The sequence below is a fragment of the Artemia sp. Qi Xiang Cuo genome, chromosome 6, assembly GCF_049724085.1.
Source record: "Artemia sp. Qi Xiang Cuo chromosome 6, ASM4972408v1, whole genome shotgun sequence".
NCBI classification, from domain to species: Eukaryota; Metazoa; Arthropoda; class Branchiopoda; order Anostraca; family Artemiidae; genus Artemia; species Artemia sp. Qi Xiang Cuo.
The window spans coordinates 44,162,480-44,186,650 of record NC_142799.1 but is presented as its reverse complement, the minus strand read 5'-3'; the positions used below and the strand labels follow the sequence as shown (position 1 = coordinate 44,186,650).

Sequence of the window (24,171 nt, the reverse complement as noted above, 5' to 3'; positions counted from 1 at the left end):
CAGGTAACAGTTTCGGCACGTAGACAAGATATGGTTTACGATATTAGTAGAAGAGTAGGCCTTTCTTTTTTTGACCTTCCGTTGAATGCTAATACCCGAAAGCTGACGATTGGATGTATAAGTAGGTAATGTGTTACCTGCAACAGTAGCAAGGAGTTGTCCTCTATCATCAACGATTATTTTTATGTTGGCATTCTCTTTGAGTACAATCATCTCTGGAGATCTCAATCTCGCATAACCACCAACATAAGAGTTGAATTTTTTCTGTATTTCAAAGAAATTTAATTCCTTACTGTCATGACAATGCATGCATACATTTCCAATAGTGCTACCACTTGTACTTGTTTCATAGTTCAAATACTTCTCCTTGTCGGTATTCAATGCTACAATAACCTTGTAATGTGAACACACTTTATTAAAATGCTCCATCTTCACTTTTTTTAAAGATATGACTTATTTTTTTATCGTTCCACTGCGTAAGAAATACTGATTTAATACATGCAATACACTAGGTAGTGTAGATAACCGGACATAAAATACCAGTGGGAAAGCCACAACGTGTCTCTGACCAATCATAGAGTACAATTGTTAGAGCCGTACGTATATTTTGTCATTTTAAGAAACGCACAAAAAAAATATTATGTAATGATTTCTTCAAATAATATCAAGAGTATTTGTTTTTACACTGCCCACAGTGTAGATTGTGTTACTAAAATTTATTTGTTAATGGGCAACAAGTAAAGAAAAACCACTTGGAATCAGACAACCGAGTTTTCAAACCCCTTAAAGCTCTTTTGACAGATACAAGAACTACTTATTTAACACAAAAACTTCGTTTTTAATGAGCACTAAGTAAAGAAAAACCACACGGAATCAAGCAACAGAGTCTCTCAAACCTGTTAAAGATATTTTAAAAGATACAAAAACTAATTATTTAACACAAAAACTTCGTTTTTAATGAGCACTAAGTAAAGAAAAACCACACGGAATCAGGCAACTGAGTCTCTCAAATCCCTTAAAGTTCTTTTAAAAGATACAAAAACTACTTATTTAACACAAAAATTTCGTTTTTAATGGGCACCAAGTAAAGAAAAACCACACGGAATCAGACAACCGAGTCTCTCAAACCCCGTAAAGCTCTTTTAAAAGATACAAGAACTACTTATTTAACACAAAAATTTCATTTTTAATGAGCACTAAGTAAAGAAAAACCAAACGGAATCATGCAACAGAGTGTCTCAAACCCCGTAAAGCTCTTTTAAAAGATACAAGAACTACTTATTTAACACAAAAATTGTGTTTTTAATGGGCACCAAGTAAAGAAAAACCACACGGAATCAGGCAATTGAGTCTCTCAAACCCCTTAAAGCTCTTTTAAAAGATATAAGAACTACTTATTTAACACAAAAATTTTGTTTTTAAAGGGTACTAAGTAAAGAAAAACCACACGGAAAAGCCCTTATAATAGCATAGGAAGGAATATAAGCTCCTGGAATAGCATAGGAAGGGGACATAAACTCTTATAATAGCATGGGAGGGGACATAAGCCCTTAAAATAGCATGAGAATTGCTATACATGCAAGCAAATAACATGAGAATTCCTATACACGCAAGCAAATAACGTGGGAATTCCTATACACGCAATCAAATAACATGGGTATTCCTATATATGCAAGCAAATAACATGGGAATTCCTATACAAGCAAGCAAAATAACGTGGGAATTCCTATACACGCAAGCAAATAACATGGGAGTTCCTATACATGCAAGCAAATAACATGGGAATTCCTATACACGCAAGCAAATAACAAGGGAATTCCTATACATGCAAGCAAATGACATGGGAATTCCTATCCACGCAAGCAAATAACAAGGGAATTCCTATACATGCAAGCAAATAACAAGGGAATTCCTATACACGCAAGCAAATAACATGGGAATTCCTATACATGCAAGCAAATAACAAGGGAATTCCTATACATGCAAGCAAATAACATGTGAATTCCTATACTCGCAAGCAAATAACATTGGAATTACTAAAAATGAAATAATATAACATTGGAATTCATAGACACGAACTCATCTATCCTGTGAATTCCTATACATTCAAGCAAATAACTTTGGAGTTCCTATACACGCAATAAAATATCAATTGTATTACTATACAGGCATTCAAATATCTTGGGAATTCCTATAATTTCACGCAAATAACATGTGAATTCCTATACATGCAAGCAAATAACCAGGGAATTCCTATACATGCATGCAAATAACAAGGGAATTCCTATACATTCAAGCAAATAACATTTGAATTCCTATACACGCAAGCAAATAACATTCTCACTCTCTTTGAAAAACCAAACCAGACTATACCCACCAAACTAGACTATACCCATCAAACCAGACTATACCCACCAAACCAGACTGTACCCACCAAACCAGATTATACCCACCAAACCAGATTATACCCACCAAACCAGATCCATAGGTACATGCTCTGGAAAGGTGCCAAGGAACGTAAAGGCCGCAAATAACACAGGAAGGAACGTAAAGGCCGTAAATTCATTACGTACATACTACTTTTGAGCCCTACGCTTCTTAATTTCTACTCGTTTTGAGTCTGACTTGATTATTTATTGTAATTTCTGTTCGTTTTGGGTTTCATTTATTTATCGATGCTGACTTGTGGTAGTTTTACGCTTGGTAGATTATTTGATTTTATTTTTGCTCATTTTTGGTTTAATGAAGTTCTCTACTTTTCTTTAAAAACTTATTTTGTGGAAAAAGTTTTTTAAATAATGGCGAATAAAAACACACTGCTCGAATGAGCTGTTCGGTAAAGCGAAAATGAAGCTCTGGCCTTTAAAAGGCTTGGGGGAATTTCAAAAATTTTATTCGGTTTATGGATTTCCTGAATCTCAACTATAAAATGCTAGTAAATTTGTTTTCTTACGTTGAAACATTAGATATATAGGATTGCTGAAAATAATAAACCAAAATCTGCAGAGAGAACATAAACATCTTTGTTAGGAGTTTTATCAATATAGCCAGAAGACGCAATGAGAAAAAAAAAATATTTAAGATGACCGATGCACCCTTTATGTTTTTTTATTGTCATTTTTGTTGTTATTTTTTTCTATGTTCTTTTTTAAGTTTGAACCCGTAATAAAATATAAAACAATGTAAGGTTCTAAAATTAAACAAATTGGTTTGCGATATATTTAAAGAAAATGAGCGAGTGAATAATTTTCTTGAGGGGCATGAGAAACTCGTACCTTTATGGTTATTTTCTGCGAGAAAATTATGTCCAGCATTACTGTAAATTACTTGTTTTTCGTATGATTACTTTTTTTTTACATTTCTATATATGCATACTCCCGGGAAAATTAAGTTCAGACTTTATTAAACACACCATAAAAACTAGCAATCGTTTGAAGATTAATTGAAGTTTGATTAATATCCATACATTTTTCGCTACTTGTGAAAATTTGTAAAATGGTTTTTTGGAAATTGTTTATGCTGGAGTCAATAACATTTTGATACGAAAGTAATCGTCTAAAATCATATTTATTAACAATTTACTTTGCTGAACCGCTTTCTCTGCTTAGCAACCTTTTGTCGTTTCATGACTCAAACTCCTGTTATTAATCTTTTAAGTGTTAGCTATTCTGGTTTAAAACGTAATGCCCATATTCATACAATTTTACAGAAAAATTTATTCTCTTATGTCCTTTCTCGCATTAATTTTATATGAAAGTTTCCAAAAAAAGAGTATTTCAGATAAAGTTAAAAAGCCATATCTAAATCTAACACAAACAGAAATAAAGTAATTTATAAATTCAGACCAAATACGAACAGAAAGTTTATATTAATGACTACATTAAAGCTAAAACGAATAGAAACTAAATTCAGTAATAACATCTAACATAAACACTACAGATACCGTTAAAGATGAATAAATGAATATGAAAAAAAACTGAGAGTAAGATTAATAATCAAGTCAAATTTTCAACGGACAAAAATAACCGCAGAGAGGTAAGTAGCGCTACCTCCCCCAGAACATTCTAAAGACCAGGGTGGCATTTTTGCTTTACTGAAAACGATTTGTATTTTAAGCGGTGTGTTTTTGTTTCTTAAAATATTAACAATATCATAAAAACTAAAATAAAAGCACAAGGTTAACCAAGGTTCACAAACAAGAATGGTGCTACACCGTCTTTATCCATCCAAAGCCCTTCAAGGACTTTAGTATCATTTTTGTTTTGTTGAAAGTTATATCGATTCCTAAGGCATGTTATTCATACCTTTTGATATTTCTGGACAAATAAAAATCTCCAAACTGTGATCCGATTTAGTGGGAGCTATGGAGGGGGAGGGGGCTTTAGGGGTAGCGGACATTTTATGGCAGGAAGGCTGTCAAATCATTTTCAAATCTTAAAAATTACACTAGTATTTTTAATTTCCAGTCGAATGATCCCTCTCCCAAGTTTCTACGATGGCTTCTTCAGTCTGGGAGGGTGAAAAAATGGTAAATGAAAGGTACATAGGCATCCTTTACTAAGGCTCCACTACAGAAACAGCGCTGCCTTGTATACAGCATTTCTGAAATTGAAAATATCTCTCCAGATCATATATGATAGCGCTGAATTACCTTGAATCACCTCCTTCTTGCCGCTTTCAGTCGCTATTTTACTCTATTAAAGTGTTATTAAACTTTTAAGTGTCACTATCTATTCCAATTTAAAACGGAATGCTCGTGTCGGAAACGTATTACGGCAAGTTAACACCTCTCTTTCTTTTCCATCCAATAAATAAGCTTGGATGTCCAAAACATCCCAGTTTGAGAATTCACCTTTCCTTTGTGAGTATTTTACTGGAATAGGTTAGTCTTCTTTGGTATCCTCTTTTCTTTGGGAAACTGTCAGACATTAAAGAGAAGACCAGGAGCAGTAACTAATAAAAATATTTAGCGTAGAAAATGGCGTAATCTATCTCTTCCACATTCATTTTTCAATCAGTTTGTGATAATGGACTGCGAGTAGGGAACGACGCGGGTCAATAGTAACCGGAATTCTAAAAGACAGAATTTTGATACCTATTGATATATCAAAAGAATTGGTTTATTATAATGACTCAAACCTACTGTAGAGGTTTCAAGCTCCTATCTGCAAAAATGTGGAGTTTTGTATTTTTTTACCAGAGCGGATGCCTTTTTATTTGTTTGTTTGTTTTTTCCTCCAAGGGTGATCATATCGACCCAGTGGTCCTAGAATATAGGGAAAGGACCATTAAATGGAAATTAAAAGCTCTAGTGCCATTTTTAACTGACGAAAAGGATTGGAGGGCAAATAGACCTCCTCCCGCGCCCCTTTTTCGCAAAATCATCCGATCAAAATTATGAAATAGCTATTTAGCCCAGCATGGTTGAAAGGCCCAATAACTATGCCTTTACCGATAACATGACCCCACAGCCCCTATGGAAAGGTCTCTAAGTTATAAAATTTGCCCATTGTTTACGTATACTATTTGTTATTGGGAAGCATGCATACATTTTTTCGGTGAGGGGGGGGGGGGTATTTTCCACGTGGCGAATTTTCAAAGTTTCCAGGAGGTGAACTTTCAGGGGAAATAATACACTGTGGGAATTTGCCAGAATCCTTATACAAAATTCTTTTTATAGGTCTTGCTTTCTTTTTGCCGACTCAGTTTTACGCGTTGAGATGCTAAGGGTAATTGTACAGGGTAAATTTTCACCGGGATTGAATTGTCTAGAGGATATTGCCATGTGGAGGGAGATTTTTCCGTAAAGGAGGAGCCAGATTTGTTGGCATAATTTAAAAAAAAATAATCAGAAAATAAACTAAAAAACAGTTTTTTCAACTGAAAGGACGGAATAACATTAAAACTTAAAACGAACAGAAATTATTACGTATATATGGGGAGTTACTCCCTCCTCAACACTTTGGTCTTTAAGCTAAATTTTGAATTTTGTCTCGAAACTTTAAGAATGACTCTTGAAAAACAAGGGCCGTTTTGGATGGGGGGGAATTTTCCGCTGGGGGGATTTTCTAAGTTCAGAATTTTCCATTGGGAGGGAAGATTCCATGGGGGGAACTTTTCAGGGGAAATAATACACTGGGACAATTTGCCAGAATTCCTACACGAAATTATTCTTATATGTCTTGTTTTCTCTTTGCCGACTCAATTTTACGCGTGAAGATGTTAAGGGTAATTGGTCGCGGTAAATTTTCACCGGGATTGAATTATATAGAAGATATTAGTAGTAACGTATCAATTAGTATCACGAGTGATTGCGTAATATGCCTTACCACGGGCCAGTGACCTATTACTATGAACTCTACATGGGTTGGCAGACAGGTTTTCTATTATGACACTCATTTTTTGGAGGTCAAACTCATGGATACATGTTTTTTATTTTTTTTTTAAACTGGTATTTTTTCAATGAAGCCCATAACACTTTGCAGAAACCCGTGAATGTAGGACTGAAAGTCCGTTCGTAGTATATCTGAATCCAATTACTTTACTAATCAAGTTAGTGTGACCGCCATTTTTTGATCTGGTTAGGTGGGTATAATCTGGTTTGGTTCGTTATTGTGAGAGGGTTACTCAATTTACATCTTAGTGTTAACTGGGCGATGACTTAGTCTAATTGCGTAGGTACTAAAGGAACATTTGAAGGTGGAGAAAAAAAAAGGGTAATTAGTGATTGGATAATTTTAACAAGAAATGACTGAAAAGTGTTTTGGAGGAGATGGGATGAATGTGTACTGTATAATACACAAGTGATGATTTACACAGTGTTGTCAATTTTAAATTGTTTAGAAATAAAAAAAATTAATAAGAAATGGCTGAAAAGTGTTTTGAGGGAGTTGAGTTGCACGAGGGTTGACTTGCACGAGGGTTCAGTTACATGCAGATTCAGTTACACGGGGATTAGTTAAATGGGGTTGAGTTGCACGAGGATTCAGTAGCACGAAGGTTCAGTTGTACGGGGTTTCGGTTATACAGGGGTTCAGTTACATGGGGGGTTCAGTTGCACGGGGGGGGGGGTATCTGCTATAAAAAACACTTCATTCTAAACAAATACGAACATTTTGAAAAGCAGAAAAAAAATTGGACACTATAATCAGAATTATTTGATTAACATTTAAAAAGGGGTAATGAGATATGTGATCTGTATAATACACAAGTGATGTTTGATATGTATTGTCAATTTAAAATAGAATCTAACGTTCCCTTCGTCCCCCCATTTCTGAGGACCGGGAGGGGAGGGGTCAATTTTGGAGGGAAAAGATCTGCATCAAGGGGAAGGCTCAGAGACCCTTCGTTCCCACAGTGCCGAGGGCAGGGGAGGGGGAAAAGGTGAAAGTATTTCAAAACAATAATTCAAGCATAATAGAATTTATGCTCCTAGTGGAATCTCGTAAAACCCTTCCCCCTCCCCACGCTAGGATTATTGCCTTGCTTTTACTCTAAATACAGAGAATTAAGGTGATAGTATTCCGATACAATAAGTTAAGTATACTAGAATTTATGCTCCTAGTGGAAGCTCGTAAAACCCTTCCCCCTCCCCGCGCTAGGGTTATTGCCTGGCTGTGACAATGGATATTATCTCTAAATACAGAGAATTAAGGTGATAGTATTCCGATACAATAAGTCAAGTATAATAGAATTTATGCTCCTAGTGGAAACTCGTAAAACCCTTCCCCTTCCCCGTGCTAGGATTATTGCCTAGCTGTGACAATTGATATTACCTCTAAATACAGAGAATTAAGGTGATAGTATTCCGATACAATAATTCAAGCATAATAGAATTGACGCTCCTATTGGAAACTCGTGAAACCCTTCCCCCCTCCCCCCGCGAGGATTATTGCCTGGCTGTGACAATGGATATTATAACTAAATACAGATAATTAAGGTGATAGTATTTCGATACAATAAGTCAAGTATAATAGAATTCATGGTCCTAGTGGAATCTCGTAAAACCCTTTCCCCTCCCCGCGCGAGGATTATTGCCTCGCTATGACAATGGATATTACCTCTAAATACAGAGAATTAAGGTGATAGTATTCCGATACAATAAGTCAAGTATAATAGAATTTATGCTCCTACTGGAATCTCGGAAAACCCTCCCCCCTCCCAGCACGAGGATTATTGCCTTGCTGTGACAATGGATATTACCTCTAAATACAGAGAATTAAGGTGATAGTATTCCGATACAATAAGTCAAGTATACTAGAATTGATGCTCCTACTGGAACCTCGTAAAACCCTTCCCCCTCCCCGCGCTAGGATTATTGCCTAGCTGTGACAATGGATATTACCTCTAAATACAGAGAATTAAGGTGATAGTATTCCGATACAATAAGTAAAGTATAATAGAATTTATGCTTCTAGTGGAACCTCGTAAAACCCTTCCCCCTCTCTCGCACTTGGATTATTGCCTAGCTGTGATAATGGATATTACCTCTAAATACAGAGAATTAAGGTGATAGTATTCCGATACAATAAGTCAAGTATACTATAATTTATGCTCCTAGTGGAAGCTCGTAAAACCCTTCCCCCTCCCCGCGCTAGGATTATTGCCTAGCTATGACAATGGATATTACCTCTAAATACAGAGAATTAAGGTGATAGTATTCCGATACAATAAGTCAACTATAAGAGAATTTATGCTCCTAGTGGAACCTCGTAAAACCCATCCCCCTACCCGTTCTAGGATTATTGCCTGGCTGTGACAATTGATATTATCTCTAAATACAGATAAATAAGGTTATATTATTCCGATACAATAAGTCAAGTATAATAGAATTGATGCTCCTATTGGAAGCTCGTAAAACCCTTTCTCCCCGCGCTAGGATTATTGCCTAGCTGTGACAATGGATATTACCTCTAAATACAGAGAATTAAGGTGATAGTATTCCGATTTAATAAGTCAAGTATAATAGAATTTATGCTCCTAGTGGAACCTCGTAAAACCCTTCCCCCTCTCCCGCACTAGGATTATTGCCTAGCTCTGACAATGGATATTACCTCTAAATACAGAGAATTAAGGTGATAGTATTCCGATACAATAAGTCAAGTATACTAGAATTTATGCTCCTAGTGGAAGCTCGTAAAACCCTTCCCCCTCCCCACGCTAGGATTATTGCCTAGCCATGACAATGGATATTACCTCTAAATACAGAGAATTAAGGTGATAGTAGTCCGATACAATAAGTCAAGTATAATAGAATTGATGCTCCTAGTGGAAGCTCGTAAAACCCTTCCCACTCCCCGCGCTAGGATTATTGCCTAGCTGTGACAATGGATATTACCTCTAAATACAGAGAATTAAGGTGATAGTATCCCGATACAATAAGTCAAGTATACTAGAATTGATTGTCCTACTGGAAGCTCGTAAAACCCTTCCCCCTCCCCGCGCTAGGATTATTGCCTAGCTGAGACAATGGATAATACCTCCAAAAAAAGATAAAACAGGTGATAGTATTACGATACAATTAGTAAAGTATAATAGAATTTATTCTACTAGTGGAACCACTTAAAACCCTTCCCCCTCTCCCGCACTAGGATTATTGCCTAGCTGTGACAATGGATCTTACCTCTAAATACAGAGAATTAGGGTGATAGTATTCCGATACAATAAGTCACGTATACTAAAATTTATGCTCCTAGTGGAAGCTCGTAAAACCCTTCCCCCTCCCAGCGCTAGGATTATTGCCTAGCTATGACAATTGATATTACCTCTAAATACAGAGAATTAAGGTGATAGTATTCCGATACAATAAGTCAAGTATAATAGAATTGAAGCTCCTAGTGGAAGCTCGTAAAACCCTTCCCACCCCCCGCGCTAGGATTATTGCCTAGCTGTGACAATGGATATTACCTCTAAATACATAGAATTAAGGTGACAGTATTACTATACAATAAGTCAAGTATACTAGAATTTATGCTCCTAGTGGAAGCTCGTAAAACCTTCCCCCTGTAAAATCTGAGCTAATAAGGGTTTTTGACTGTAAACTCTAGTTTGTTGAAAGAAAATTATGGAAAATACAATTCTCTGGTTCAAATATGAAACTTAAGTCCTTTTTTGGATTGAAAAATAAAACTATATCCGTAAAATCTGAACTAATAATTTAATATTTTTTTCATAAAAACAAACTTTTTTTTTAAACTTCGAAATTTTTCAACTTTATTTATTTTTTTCTTTTTGTATCTATCTTAAAATGTCAAAGTATGCTTACGGTTCTAACAATTGCGCTCTATGATTGGTCAGAGACACGATGTGGCTTTCCCACTGGTATTCTATGACCACTTATCGTCACTACCTAGTCTACTGCATGTATTAAATCAGTATTTTTTACACAGTGGAACGATAAACACATAAGTCATATCTTTTAAAAAAGAAAGTGAAGATGGAACATTTTAATAGAGTGTGTTCACATAACAAGGCTATTGTAATATTGAATGCCGACAAGGAGAAGTATTTAAACTATGAAACAAGTACAAGTGGTAGCACTATTGGAAATGTATGCATGCATTGTCATGACAGTAAGGAATTAAATTTCTTTGGGATACCGAAAAAATTCAACTCTTATGATGGTGGTTATGTGAGATTGAGATCTCCAGAGATGATTGCACTCAAAGAGAATGCTAACATAAAAATAATTGTTGATGATAGAGTACAACTCCTTGCTACTGCTGCAGGTAACACATTACCTACGGATACATCCAATCATCAGCTTTCGGGTATTAGCATTCAACGGAAGGCTGATAAAAGAAAGGTCTACTCTGCTACTAATATCGTAAACCATATCTTGTTTACGTGCCGAAACTGCTACCTGTGTAAAAATAATGTGTTAATAGACAGTGAAATTGCAAGAAAAATAAAAATGGCATTGTCAAAAAATATCACTACGGAATATAAAGATGAAACGATGAAGAACAAAGCACCAGCAAACATTACTGGCATTGATCAAACAGTCAATGAATCAAATAATAGCGAAGACGAAAAGCATATTGAGCCTGTTCATGAGACACCAGTGAAAATTGTGTATGATTCAAAATGGAATAAGGATTATTCTACTGATTATGAACTAAGAGACGACAATAACTACAATATCAAGAGAGAACATGGTGAACTATTTTATGGAACAGATTTAAAATGTCCAAAGTTAATCATTTATATTAATAATGTATCATAATATATTTTTGTATTAATATTCTACATAGCATTATTTCATTAAAAATATTACATTGTTACGTGTTCATTATTTTTTAGAGTAAGCTAGCGTATCAAGCGTTTAGAATGTATATTAAAACATCGGAGATGTAGGAAAAGGAATTTGCGTACATCTATTGTCAGACACACTATTTCCGTAAAATCTGAGCTTTTAGGGGTTTTTGACCGTAAACTCTAGTTTTTTTTGTAAGAAAATTATGGAAATACAATTCTCTGGTTCAAATGCGGAACTTAAGTCTATTTTTGGATCGAAAAATAAAACTTATTCCGTAAAATCTGAGCTAATAAGGCTTTTTCGACCGTAAACTCTAGTTTCTTGTAAGTAAATTATGTAAAATACATTTTTGTACGTATCTTAAAATGAAAAAATATCATTCTTGAATTCACCTCTTGGATACACCATACAGAAATTATAAAAAAAAAATTGTAATACATCCCCCCAAACTCAAATTTCCCAAAATTCTACCTCAGAAGCTTTTAAAATATTTCTAAAGCACTAATAGATAGAGTGCTAAAACATCAGAATCGACTTCAGAGGACACGTTATATCACGGGAAGAGGTTTTGAAAATCCCCCTTCCCCCTAAACTAAAAATTTTCCAAAATTTTACTTTAGAAGCTTTTAAAATATTTCTAAAGCACTAGTAGTTAGAGTGCTAAAAACATCAGAATCGACTTCAGAGGACATGTTATATCACGGGAAGAGGTTTTGAAAATCCCCCTTCCCCCCATACTAAAAATTTTCCAAAATTCTACTTTAGAAGCTTTTAAAATATTTATAAATCACTAATATATACAGTTCTAAAAACATCAGAATTGACTTCAGAGGACACGTTATATCACGGGAAGAGGTTTTGAAAATCCCCCTTCCCCCCCAAACTCAAAATTTTCAAAAATTTTACTTTAGAAGCGTGTGGTGTCTCTTTGGACTTTTTGTGTCTCTTCGGACTGTGTGTATGTCTCTACAAATGTAGAAAAACCCGTGTGGGTGAGTTGAAATAAAAAAATTTAACAAGAAATGACTGAAAAGTGTTATTCTTTGGTTCAAATGTAGAAAATACCCGTGTGAGTGCGTTGAAATAAAAAATTTTTTTAACAAGAAATGACTGAAAAGTGTTTTGGAGGAGATGGCTTGATTGACAGAAGGATGTATCAGCGAAGTTATAGTGGAGGGCGACAATGTCTTCAAAGTTAAGGCTATAAGAAAAAAAAGCTCCGAATATTTTTGTCGGTTTGTAGTTTACCCACTAATATCAATATCAGTAATGATTCTATTTGAACTTTCTCCAAGTTGATCAAATTGGTCTCTAAACGGTTCATGATAAAAAAATAGTTTGGGACAAGAAAAAACACTAAAATAATGTCATGAAATCATTTTCAACACTCAGAGAAGTTTTTTTTTTTGTGGTTAAGTTTTTATGGGTGTATGTGTTAGTTGTGTGTGTGTGTGTGTAAGTTTTTTTTATTGTGTTTTTTAGTTTTTTTTGTGTGTGTTTAAAATTTTTTTTGTGTGTGTGTGTGTGTGAGTTTTTCTGTGTGTGTAAGTTTTTTTTTTTGTGTGTGTGTTTGTTTTTTTTGTGTGTGTGTGTGTGTAAGTTCTTATGTGTGTGTAAGTTTTTGTGTGCGTGTAAATTTTTGTGTGTGTGTGTGTATTTTTTTGTGGGTGTGTAAGTTTTTGTGTTTGTGTAAGTTTGTGTGTGTGTGTGTAATTTTGTGTGTGTGTGTCTGTGTGTGTCATTTTTTGTGTGTGTGTGTAAGTTTATGTGTGTGTGTGTGTGTGTGTGATTTTTGACCATAAACTCTGGTTTCCTATAAGAAAATTATGGAAAATACAATTCTATCGTTCAAATGTGAAACTTAGTTGCATTCTTTGGTTCAAATGCAGAAAAACCCGTGTGCGTGAGTTGAAATAAAAAAATTTTAACAAGAAATGCCTGAAAAGTGTTTGTAAGTTTGTGTGTGTGTGTGTGTGTGTGTGTGTAAGTTTTTATGTGTGTGTGTGTAAGTTTCTGTGTGTGTGTGATTTTTGACCATAAACTCTAGTTTCCTATAAGAAAATTATTGAAAATACAATTCTCTCGTTCAAATGTGAATCTTAGTTCCATTCTCTGGTTCAAATGCAGAAAAACCCGTGTGGGTGAGTTGAAATAAAAAATTTTTAACAAGAAATGACTGAAAAGTGTTTTGGGGGGGAGATGGTTTGATTGGCAGAAGGATGTATTAGTGAAGTTATAGTGGAGGGCGACAAAGTCTTCAAAGTCAAGGCTATAAGAAAAAAAGTTCTGGATATTTTTGTAGGTTTGTAGTTTACGCACTAATATCATATCAGTAACGATTCGAGGATGTTCCCCCATTTATCGATAATCAGGCAATTTTCTCAAGCTCTTGGTCAGAAATAGAGGCTGCTTCCAAAGATTTAGAATAAGAAAAAAATTGTCAGGTGTGGGACTCAAACCCACGACCCCATATAGGGTTGATGTTAGTGTTGTCAGTCAAAAGCTATGACCTTGAGAAAAGAGCTCGAGAAAATTGCCTGATTATCGAAAAATGGGGAAACATCCTCCAAAAGTCGACAGGAATGCTCCCCTCCAGCGCTTTCTCGGATATGTTGAATAAAAAATGCAAAGTCGACATAGCTTTATTTAATTTTTTTAAGGTTAATTTAGATGAGGTTACGTGCGCGCACGTGACCTCGTCTAAATTAACCTTAAAAAAATGAAATAAAGCTATGTCAACTTTGCATATTTTATTCAACATATCCGAGAAAGCGCTGGAGGGGAGCATTCCTGTCGACTTTTGGAGGATGTTTCCCCCATTTTTCGATAATCAGGCAATTTTCTCAAGCTCTTTTCTCAAGGTCATAGCTTTTGACTGACAACACTAACATCAACCCTATATGGGGTCGTGGGTTCGAGTCCCACATCTGACAATTTTTTCTTATTCTAAATCTTTGGAAACAGCCTCTATTTCTGACCAAGAGCTTGATAAAATTGCCTGATTATCGATAAATGGGGAAACATCCTCGAATCGTTACTGATATGATATTAGTGCGTAAACTACAAACTTACAAAAATATCCAGAACTTTTTTTCTTATAGCCTTGACTTTGAAGACTTTGTCGCCCTCCACTATAACTTCACTAATACATCCTTTTATACTTTCTATTATATTATTTCTATTATAAAATTCTATTATACTTGACTTATTGTATCGGAATACTATCACCTTAATTCTCTGTATTTAGAGATAATATCCATTGTCACAGCCAGGCAATAACCCTAGCGCGGGGAGGGGGAAGGGTTTTACGAGCTTCCACTAGGAGCAAAAATTCTAGTATACTTGACTTATTGTATCGGAATACTATCACCTTAATTCTCTGTATTTAGAGGTACAGCCAGGCAATAATCCTAGCGCGGGGAGGGGTAAGGGTTTTACGAGCTTCCACTAGGAGCATAAATTCTATTATGCTTGAGTTATTGTATTGGAATACTATCACCTTCTCCCCCTCCCCTGCCCTCGGAAATGTGGGAACGAAGGGTCTCTGAGCCTTCCCCTTGATGCAGATGTTTTCCCTCCAAAATTGACCCCTCCCCTCCCTGCCCTCAGAAATGGGGGAACGAATGGAACGTTAGATCCTATTTTAAATTGACAGTACTTATCAAACATCACTTGTGTATTATACAGATCACATATCTCATTACCCCTTTTTAAATTTTAATAAAATAATTCTGATTATAGTTTCCAATTTTTTGTCTGCTTTTCAAAATGTTCGTATTTGTTTAGAATGAAGTGTTTTTTATAGCAGATACCCCCCCCCCCCCCGTGCAACTGAACCTCCCATGTAACTGAACCCCTGTATAACCGAAACCCCGTACAACTGAACCTCCATGCTACTGAATCCTCGTGCAACTCAACCCCATTTAACTAATCCCCGTGTAACTGAATCTGCATGTAACTGAACCCTCGTGCAAGTCAACCCTCGTGCAACTCAACTCCCTCAAAACACTTTTCAGCCATTTCTTATTAATTTTTTTTATTTCTAAACTATTTAAAATTGACAACACTGTGCAAATCATCACTTGTGTATTATACAGTACACATTCATCCCATCTCCTCCAAAACACTTTTCAGTCATTTCTTGTTAAAATTATCCAATCACTAATTACCCGTTTTTTTCTCCACCTTCAAATGTTCCTTTAGTACCTACGCAATTAGACTAAGTCATCGCCCAGTTAACACTAAGTTGTAAATTGAGTAACCCTCTCACAATAACGAACCAAACCAGATTATACCCACCTAACCAGATCAAAAAATGGCGGTCACACTAACTTGATTAGTAATTGGATTCAGATATACTAAGAACGGACTTTCAGTCCTACAGTCACGGGTTTTTGCAAAGTGTTATGGGCTTCATTGAAAAAATACCAGTTAAAAAAAAAATAAATAAATAAACATGTATCCATGAGTTTGACCTCCAAAAAATGAGTGTCATAATAGAAAACCTGTCTGCCAACCCATGTAGAGTTCATAGTCATAGGTCACTGGCCCGTGGTAAGGCATATTACGCAATCACTTGTGATACTAATTGATACGTTACTACTGATATTTCCGTGGGAAGGGGGACTTTTTTCCGTGGAGGCGGAGCCAGATTTCCTTTCATTATTTAAAAACGATCAGAAATTAAAAAAAAAACAAGTTTTTTTCAACTGAAAGTAAGGAACAACATTAAAACTTAAAACGAACAGAAATTATTACGTATATAAGGGGGTTGCCCCTTCTCAACACCTCGCTCTTTACGCCAAAGTTTTACTTCAGTGTCTTAAGAACGGGTCTTGAAACACAAGGGTCGTTTAATTAAAACAATAAGAAGTTTTTTTCTTAAGTGCTAAAACTTTAGCGGGAAGAGCGAGGTGTTGAAGGAACTATTATGCTTTTAATCGCCAATAAACTAAATAAACAAACCACCTTTAAATTTATTACTTATATAATTGATTCTTTTCTTTTTTCGCTTTTCTTTTATAATCTTAGTGGATACGATTTTGCCTCTCTTGCGTTTCTACTGAAAAGGTAGCTTTTTATTATGTTGTAGCTTGTGATAGACATTATTTTCTTAAAGTACATCCAGACGTTATTACATTCTAACATTGTGATAATAATCATTAATTATTCAATATTGGAGCGATACATTTAAATCCGTACTTCTTCAGTGAAATTTTGAGCCTCTGCGTAGCTTATTTCAAATATTTCAAAATGCTATTGTACTTTTCTTGAAATAATAAAATACCTTGGCTTGGAGGAGCTTAGAGACTCACGCTCCGTTAACCTTCAAGAATAGAAATTTCCTCTGGGAACATACAATTTCCATTGAAGGAGAAGTTTCTCTTAAGTTTCCTTTGAATAAGGACAAACGTATGTGATTGAAAGTAGTCCCGCTAAATAATGGAGAGAAAGTGTAATAAATCCTGGTGTCTGCTGGAACGTGCTCATGGAGTGTAAAAAAGACAAGTTTGTTTTTAGGAAATTGGCCAGCGTATTTTCGAAATGTTAAATATGTTTTCTGTCTCAGAGGCAGTTTATCCAAACTGTCCTCTTTCTTAATGAATAAAAATAAGCGTGCGATTTTTCGCAGCTGTTTATAAATATAATATAATTATAATATATTTGTATTATTAATAGTAATCAATAGTCTGTCAATTAACGGATCGTAAGTGATAGATTTTTATATTGCATAGGAGGCTTAGATGGGAAGTTATAGCTGCATTATTTTGTCGACAAGAAAACATTCAAAATTTTGTATTTTTAACTATAATAGTCAACTGGAGAAGATATCCGCACCCTTTTTTCTCTTAAACTTGAAAAATGCAATAATATTTTATCTGTACACACATTCGTTTTAGCTTCAACGTGGGCATTCCATACTTAGTTAAAATCAAAATAAGCAGGGATTCATAATCCGAATAATTGGAGGGACCCCGATTGAGCCAAGGTGCTCAAGTTCTCTCCTCCACCAGCCTTCTTTCTCAATTAAAGGCTTAGAGAACCATGGATATAGTAACCTATAGTGATCGGCAGAACAGTGATGCCTTTTATTTATAGGTATTTCAATCAGATGGTACTTTTGTTGGAAAATTCGGAAATCTTGGAAGTAAGCCCGGTCTACTGGAACATCCACATTACATTGCAGTTAGCAACACCAATCGAGTTATAGTATCGGACTCGAACAATCATAGGATTCAGATATTTGATGTAAATGGAAAAGTTATTTCAAGCTTTGGAGTAGAAGGCTCAGATGACGGTCAATTTAAATTTCCTAGGTGATTATTTTCATAGTTCTTCTTTTGTAACAGGAACGGTAATGATATTTTGCTGGTTTTGATTAATAAGCTGTTTTTCTCGAATGACACAAATGGAACAAATCTAAAAATGTTGTAGAATGGATTAGATCTTTGAGATTATATCTACTGGAAGAGTATTGCGAATTGCAACTGATCGCGTTTTTTTTTTCGTTTTTTGCATTTAATTTTTACTTTTATCACAAACAATTTTATGTTTGGTATAATTTAGTCTTTTTTAAAACAAACTCACAAAAATGACTTATTTTCTCTTATAAAAAAAAATATCCTCCCAACTAACATCGCAAATCAGAGCAAATTATCAGGGTGTTAGAGATATTGTGGCAGATTAAGTAGTTCAGTTGCAATAAAGTATTGCCAAGAACTCGTAAGCCCCTGGCCAAAAACCTTCGATGTGCCAACTTGAAATCATAACAATATGTGTTGAATTTGTATACCACACTATTCATCTTTAAGTATCAGTGCGTTGGGCATCCAAAAACAATCCTTTGAGTCTTCGAAGGATATAAAAGATATCTATAAGATGCCTTACCGAAAGGAAATAAAGTAGAGTTAATTATGAATAGCAATAAACTTTCATCAGATCAACAGCTGTAGGAGAAGATCATGAAGTGTATATTTTTATTTGCCTTTGATTAAAATTCTTATTTTTTAAGGTTTTATTTTAGTATGATTTGGCATTATTTTTGTTAATCAAATTGAAAAAATATTGAATAAGGGTTTCATTACTACCATAAAGATTAAGAAAGAGAGGGTCTAGGACTAAGGGATTTTTTTTAACTATACCGATGCAAACAGAAATATAGGGGTTAACCATTTCCCAAGGTCCAATACCTGTCTTATTTTGATTTTGACCAAACGCGCAAAATATCCTATTGTTTAGCGTGTTGGAAAGCTTATTATATTCCTGATCTTTAAATACTGACTTGATTAGGCAGGCCAGTATTTTCTTCTCCTTCTTTTATTTGTAGCCCATCTTAGCTCTGACATTTATTTATATCAAAGTAGAGTTTGTACGATTTAGGACAATAGACTTGTCAACGGAAAAAGTTATTCATCGTCGCGACAGTCTTAGAAAATAATTTTCTCCCTTTGAAAGTCGATTTCAGTAACATAAATAACAGGCTAATTGAAAAAGCTGTCAATCTAGTTTGTTCTAAGTTTCTTTGATTAACTCCAAAGTAAAGAAGTTTCCTGTTTTTGTTATATTGAATACGTGAAATAAATTCAAATGATTCTGTCAAATGACATATCAAGGACTTTGACTTACAGCAATTAAAAGTTGTGGTAGCCGTAGTTGAAGCGAAAAGAAACCTGAAGACGATCGAAAAAATAAACAACAACAATTAAACATGTCAATCTTTGCGAAATTTAACCTTTCCTCTTAATCCATATGTACAGTAATTACTTAGTTAAGAGGGATATTAATTTACTTTTCTTTTAATATGTCATAAAATTTTTTTATAAGGGAAGATAAAAAGTTGGAACAAGATAAAGAGTCAAAAAATTAATTTTAGACAGGACTGTATACAAAATTTTTGTGCAGGGGGGGGGGGGGTACAAAAAACGCAACACAAATTTTTATATGCATTTTGTTTCGTTTTTACGAGTCGGACAAACATTTTGAGGGGGGAGAGGCTCAAATTCTAACCAATCTCCCTAGATACGTCCTTGATATTTGATAAAGAGTTTCAACAGTAGAAGAATAATCAATCAGATCAATGTAACAAAAAACCCATGCCTATAGTACCTGAAACCTAAAAAAAGGATTTTTGATAATAATTTATGCACCAAAGCCATAAACTTTCTCTAGTGAATTCAATTTGCTAGACTCAAAGACCTAATAGGCCACAGAGGTGTATTCATCTCTACAGAATTTTAATGAAAAGATGATTTTTTTTTTCAAATGAAATTAAAGAGGGACATTAGAACTTAAAATCAACATAACTTATTTGTTATACAGGAGTGGGATTTCCCCTACTCAATCCTTGCTCTTCACACTGAAGTTTCACTGTACTTTACTGAAAGCATCTTTGAGTGCAACAAATGTAGTTAATAGATAATTGTAAGTCTTTTATTCGTTGATTACCTATTAGAACTTACGAGCTTCCCGTTTTATTGTTTAAAGCTAGTGCTAGTCAATAAGCTCTTTCATTGTTGTGGAATTGCAAAAAACACTTTTTATCCCATCCTAATTCCTAATTGCCCTTGTGTGTGAGCATTTCCTCTTAGACCATTGGGGAAAAGATTCAAACTTTGGTGGGAATAGCAGCGGGTTAGAGAAGGTGGCAGTCCCCCTTATATATCGACCAAGTAACGTTACTTTTAAATTTTAATGTTGCTCTTTACTGTCACTTGAGAAGAATCTTCTTTTTTTTGTTTTTAATACCATATCTGGTGTTATCCTAAATGAAGAGGGTTAGTACTCCATCAAATCCCGCTCTTTATATTAAAGTTTAACTCTTGCAGAACAATACTTTGAGAAAAATAGCTCATTTAAGATATTCGCTTAGAAGCTTTGATTTTCGACAGAACTATCAGACTAAGAGAAGGGTAATCGCTAAAGACGAGGTCCCCCTGGCTACAACATTGTAAAGATACTAGGTAATGAGCCAAAATTAAAAGTTTTGCGTTTCATCTTCTTTGTATTATTAATTATTACAGTTACTATAGGAACGTAATATTTCTGCTCCTAATTATAGAAATCCTATATGTATTCATGAAACGAGGGAGACTTAGGGAACTTTAGTAATGTTTAAACATGAAGAAGGCCAATACCTAATTGGAAATAGTAATCCAAGTTTGACTATTTCATAGACCCTCTAGTAATGATTGATTATCCCCTAAAACAGGTTAGCTATCCGTTTAAACTTTATTTGAGCAAATAAATGATACAATCAAAACTGACATGTTATCAATTTTGGCATATATAATGCTTAATTAAATTTAAATTCAATTCAACGTTAATACAAAACCACGCCAAATTATAAATCGTAAAATCACTTGAAATCATAACGTTATGTTCATAATTGAGAGCCTTGTTTGGCACTTTTGTTCTGAAAATAATTTTTCTAACCTCCTTGATTTAGTCCTGAAGTTTCGCTTTTGAAATATTTATATACCGATACAAATGTGTCCCATTGAAGTAACACTTCTTGTGTGCCTTGTCAAAAAGTGAGTTGCCGAGGTGTGAGAATTCTATGAGAACTAGGGGGACAGCCGTAATCAGAAGAGTGAGGCTGCTGGGGGTAACTAGATGCAGCTTGTGCTTATTTCATTGTTACTCAGAATAATACCTAAATTATTAATTATGACCCAGCTTATTTTCGCATTGAATATTTGATGATAAAACCCAACATGATATGTAGTCCAGTAGTATGTTTTTTTTTTATTTACATCGAAATGACGTGCTGATTACTAATAAAGCAAAGAGTTACATGATGATGGCGTACGGGTTCATGGAATTCATATGACTCAGCCCTTAATTTTATCATTTAATAGGATTTATACTTTGCTTAATCAAAATCGGACTATCTTAGATTATTTAATTTCTTCGTAACATAACATTTTTTTATTTTTATATTGTTTTCTTTTTTACACCTCTCTTACTCTTTTTTAGAGGAGTGGCGGTGGATGAGCAAGGCTATATAATTGTTGGCGATTCTGGAAATAATCGGATTCAAATCTTTACTCCTGATGGTCACTTCTTGCGGGCATTTGGTACTTGGGGCTCAAGTGACGGTGAATTCAAAGGACTCGAAGGTTTGGCAGTTACGTCGAATGGGAGCATACTTGTGTGCGATAGAGAAAATCATAGAATACAAATGTTCTAATAAGTTTAGTCTAGAAGTCTAGTGATCAAATTTTGTCTTTAACTCACTTGTAATTCAGAAGAAAATTTACAATTTACAATCTTCAATCTAAAAGTAACAAATAATATATGAATCTTGCTATTTTATTAGTAAAAGGTATAAGTGATCGAGTGATTGCAATAGTTTTATTTAACAAAGATTTTACAAGTTCAGTGCCTTCATTGAAAGATTAAAATACGCAGTTGCTTCATACAGCAACATTGTGGTATTAATTCTAGTCACTGTAATTACCTTTGTAAATTGTGTTCTTGAAAAATTAAATTTTAGTGTAACAGTTCGTGTACAACGTAGAACTAAATACGTACTTGAAGGCTGAATTGCCCTCTTTATCTCTAACTCCCTCTCTCTTTTTTCTCACTCTCCCAATTTCTCTCCTGTTCTATCCCTCTGTCTTCTCTCAATTCTCTCTTTGTATTTTCTCTCTCTCTCTCTCTTTCTTTTTCTCCCCCTCTCTCTCTCTCCAAAACAGAATTTCAGACCTGATATCTGTTTGGTTTTTCAGTTTAATTTCTGCAGAATAATAGGGCCAGGAAATATTGTCACGACGTGAAGTCTCCAGTAGAAGAAAAAAAATGTTTTGCCGAAACCTATTGTATATTTTGATGTCCCTTCCCTCTTTAATACTAGGTAAGTTCTAAGGTTTTCAGATACAGCTAACTAAGGTAAATTTTTCGAACACATGCCATAAGAAGAAAGTACGCTAACATGACGTATTACCTTATCAAAATCATGTAACAATCCTCATTTTCTAAACTATTCACACCTTTTTCATTTCCTATTACAGAATAGTCTAACATATATTGTAACCAATTACTGTGAAAAAATAGTGAAACTCGAGGAAAACAAAGCACTTGGAAAATGTTCCAACTTCATTAGCTAAAAGAATAAAATGAAACAGTCACAAAACTTAATGCAAAATAAGCGTAGTCAGTGTCTTACAATATCAAAGTTAAAATTTTTCATAAATTTAGATCTAATGTTTGATACAGGGAGATTTAATTACTCTCACACCTTTATCTCCACCTATAGTTTTTTGAAGTTTTATAACTAGCCTATGCACTATTGGCCCTAAGGGTCTAAGTTTTGTTTTTATTTACTAAGAGTATTCCACCCTTCTCTCACGAATTTTATTTTTTCACATAATGTTTTTTTTTGCAATTTTGTTTTTTTGCTTCACATTGCTGTCGATTTATATTGAACAAGAATAACGATCAATGGATATTCTTGTTTATCACCGTCTTACAATTTCTAACGATGATCATGGATAAATTGTTTTAAGCAACAGTGGAAATATAACCTAGTGAATGTTTGTAACTATTTTTTTTTACTATAACTGATCATTTTTGGAATCTATGTTTTACTACTATGAATTCCATCAATAATCTTAATTCAGTTGTAAGACCATTAATACACAAAAACACAAAACAAACTAACAATCAAACAAAAGAGAAAGGAAAACTTTTAATTTCTTCTAGGCTTATAAAAAGGAGGGTCTAAGAGTTTCAACCTGGCTAATAAAATCTCACCATTTATAACCAAAAAGAAAAGACAAAACAAGAAAACAAAAAGATATATTTTTTGTATCTTTCTGGTCCATGAGCAGGTGGCATAAAATCTCATCCTCCGTAAAACCTCATAAATTTTGTTATATATCCTGTATTTTTAATATGAATCACCTTATTTACTGCTTTGAGAATCTGACCACCTCCAATATCTAAACATGTCTACATCCTTGAAGTAAATATCTGCATAATGTGCCCGACCTAGTTTTTTCACTTTTCCCTTTCAAAGTCGTTTTAATGATATACAACCGATGGTGTTGGCTTCCAAAATCTTGCGTAAATTTTAAAAACAAAAATATTACCCCAAAAATGTCAATTGTCAATGATGTTTGATTCTAAACTTGTCTCTGTTACGCACATAATAGATGTTTGAATTTTATTTATCGTGTGTTAAAGTTGACCAAAGATGAGTTCATTAATCTGAATGGTATTATTTTGCATTATTAGTTTCGAGAGATAACCAAATTACTTTAAAAATATCTGCCAAAAAGGATTTTGTTGGTTTGTTTAACGATCTGGAATGGCAATACAATTGGAATATAACCAGCAGTGAAACATCCATTGAAAAGGTTTTTATGTCAGTGTTCATGAATTCTCAATGCTATTGTGGTTTTACATCCAGAAATGGATATTGACGTAAAATATATGACACTCTTATGGCTTTTAAGAGTAACGTTGATCATAACTGTCCCACTAAAGTTCAATGTTAATGGCCTTGAGTATTTATTTTCAGTAGCAACAGAACATTCGAGCTTTGATGGCCTTATATCGACCTGCTCACATTCAGTTAAAATACAAACACTGATTCTACTATTTCAGTGCGGATCAAGGTCAAAATTACAGTTATGGAGTAAAAAAGTGCATTAGAAAATTAGACCTAGTTCTTATTTCCTCTAGCCAGACTTTTCGACTGTATCAAAAGGCTTTGAACATTATTGAAATTAGTTTCAACTCCGTTACTGTGGAGAACAAATAAGAAAATGAGCTTCCGAAGAAATACTGATTGTTATTTTACTATTTTTTCTAAGCTAATAATAGGCTAAAGTTCGTATTTTATTCGTTCATAATTCCAAAATTAGATGATGACACCCTTGAATGTTTGTTATTTTTACTCAATTAATTCT

General features: G+C 34.3%; 1 protein-coding gene across 1 annotated transcript in view; it reads left to right on the top strand.

Moving 5' to 3' along the window:
• LOC148951261 (uncharacterized) overlaps positions 1-21,759 on the top strand; it is a 40,223-nt gene extending 18,464 nt beyond the window's left edge. Inside the window, exons 3-4 of the mRNA XM_089091045.1 lie at positions 17,357-17,574; positions 21,233-21,759. Coding sequence (XP_088947171.1) covers positions 17,357-17,574; positions 21,233-21,446 — 432 coding nt within the window. The 3' untranslated portion in view covers positions 21,447-21,759. The remainder of the gene's footprint in view (positions 1-17,356; positions 17,575-21,232) is intronic.
• Positions 21,760-24,171: the final 2,412 nt, after the last annotated feature.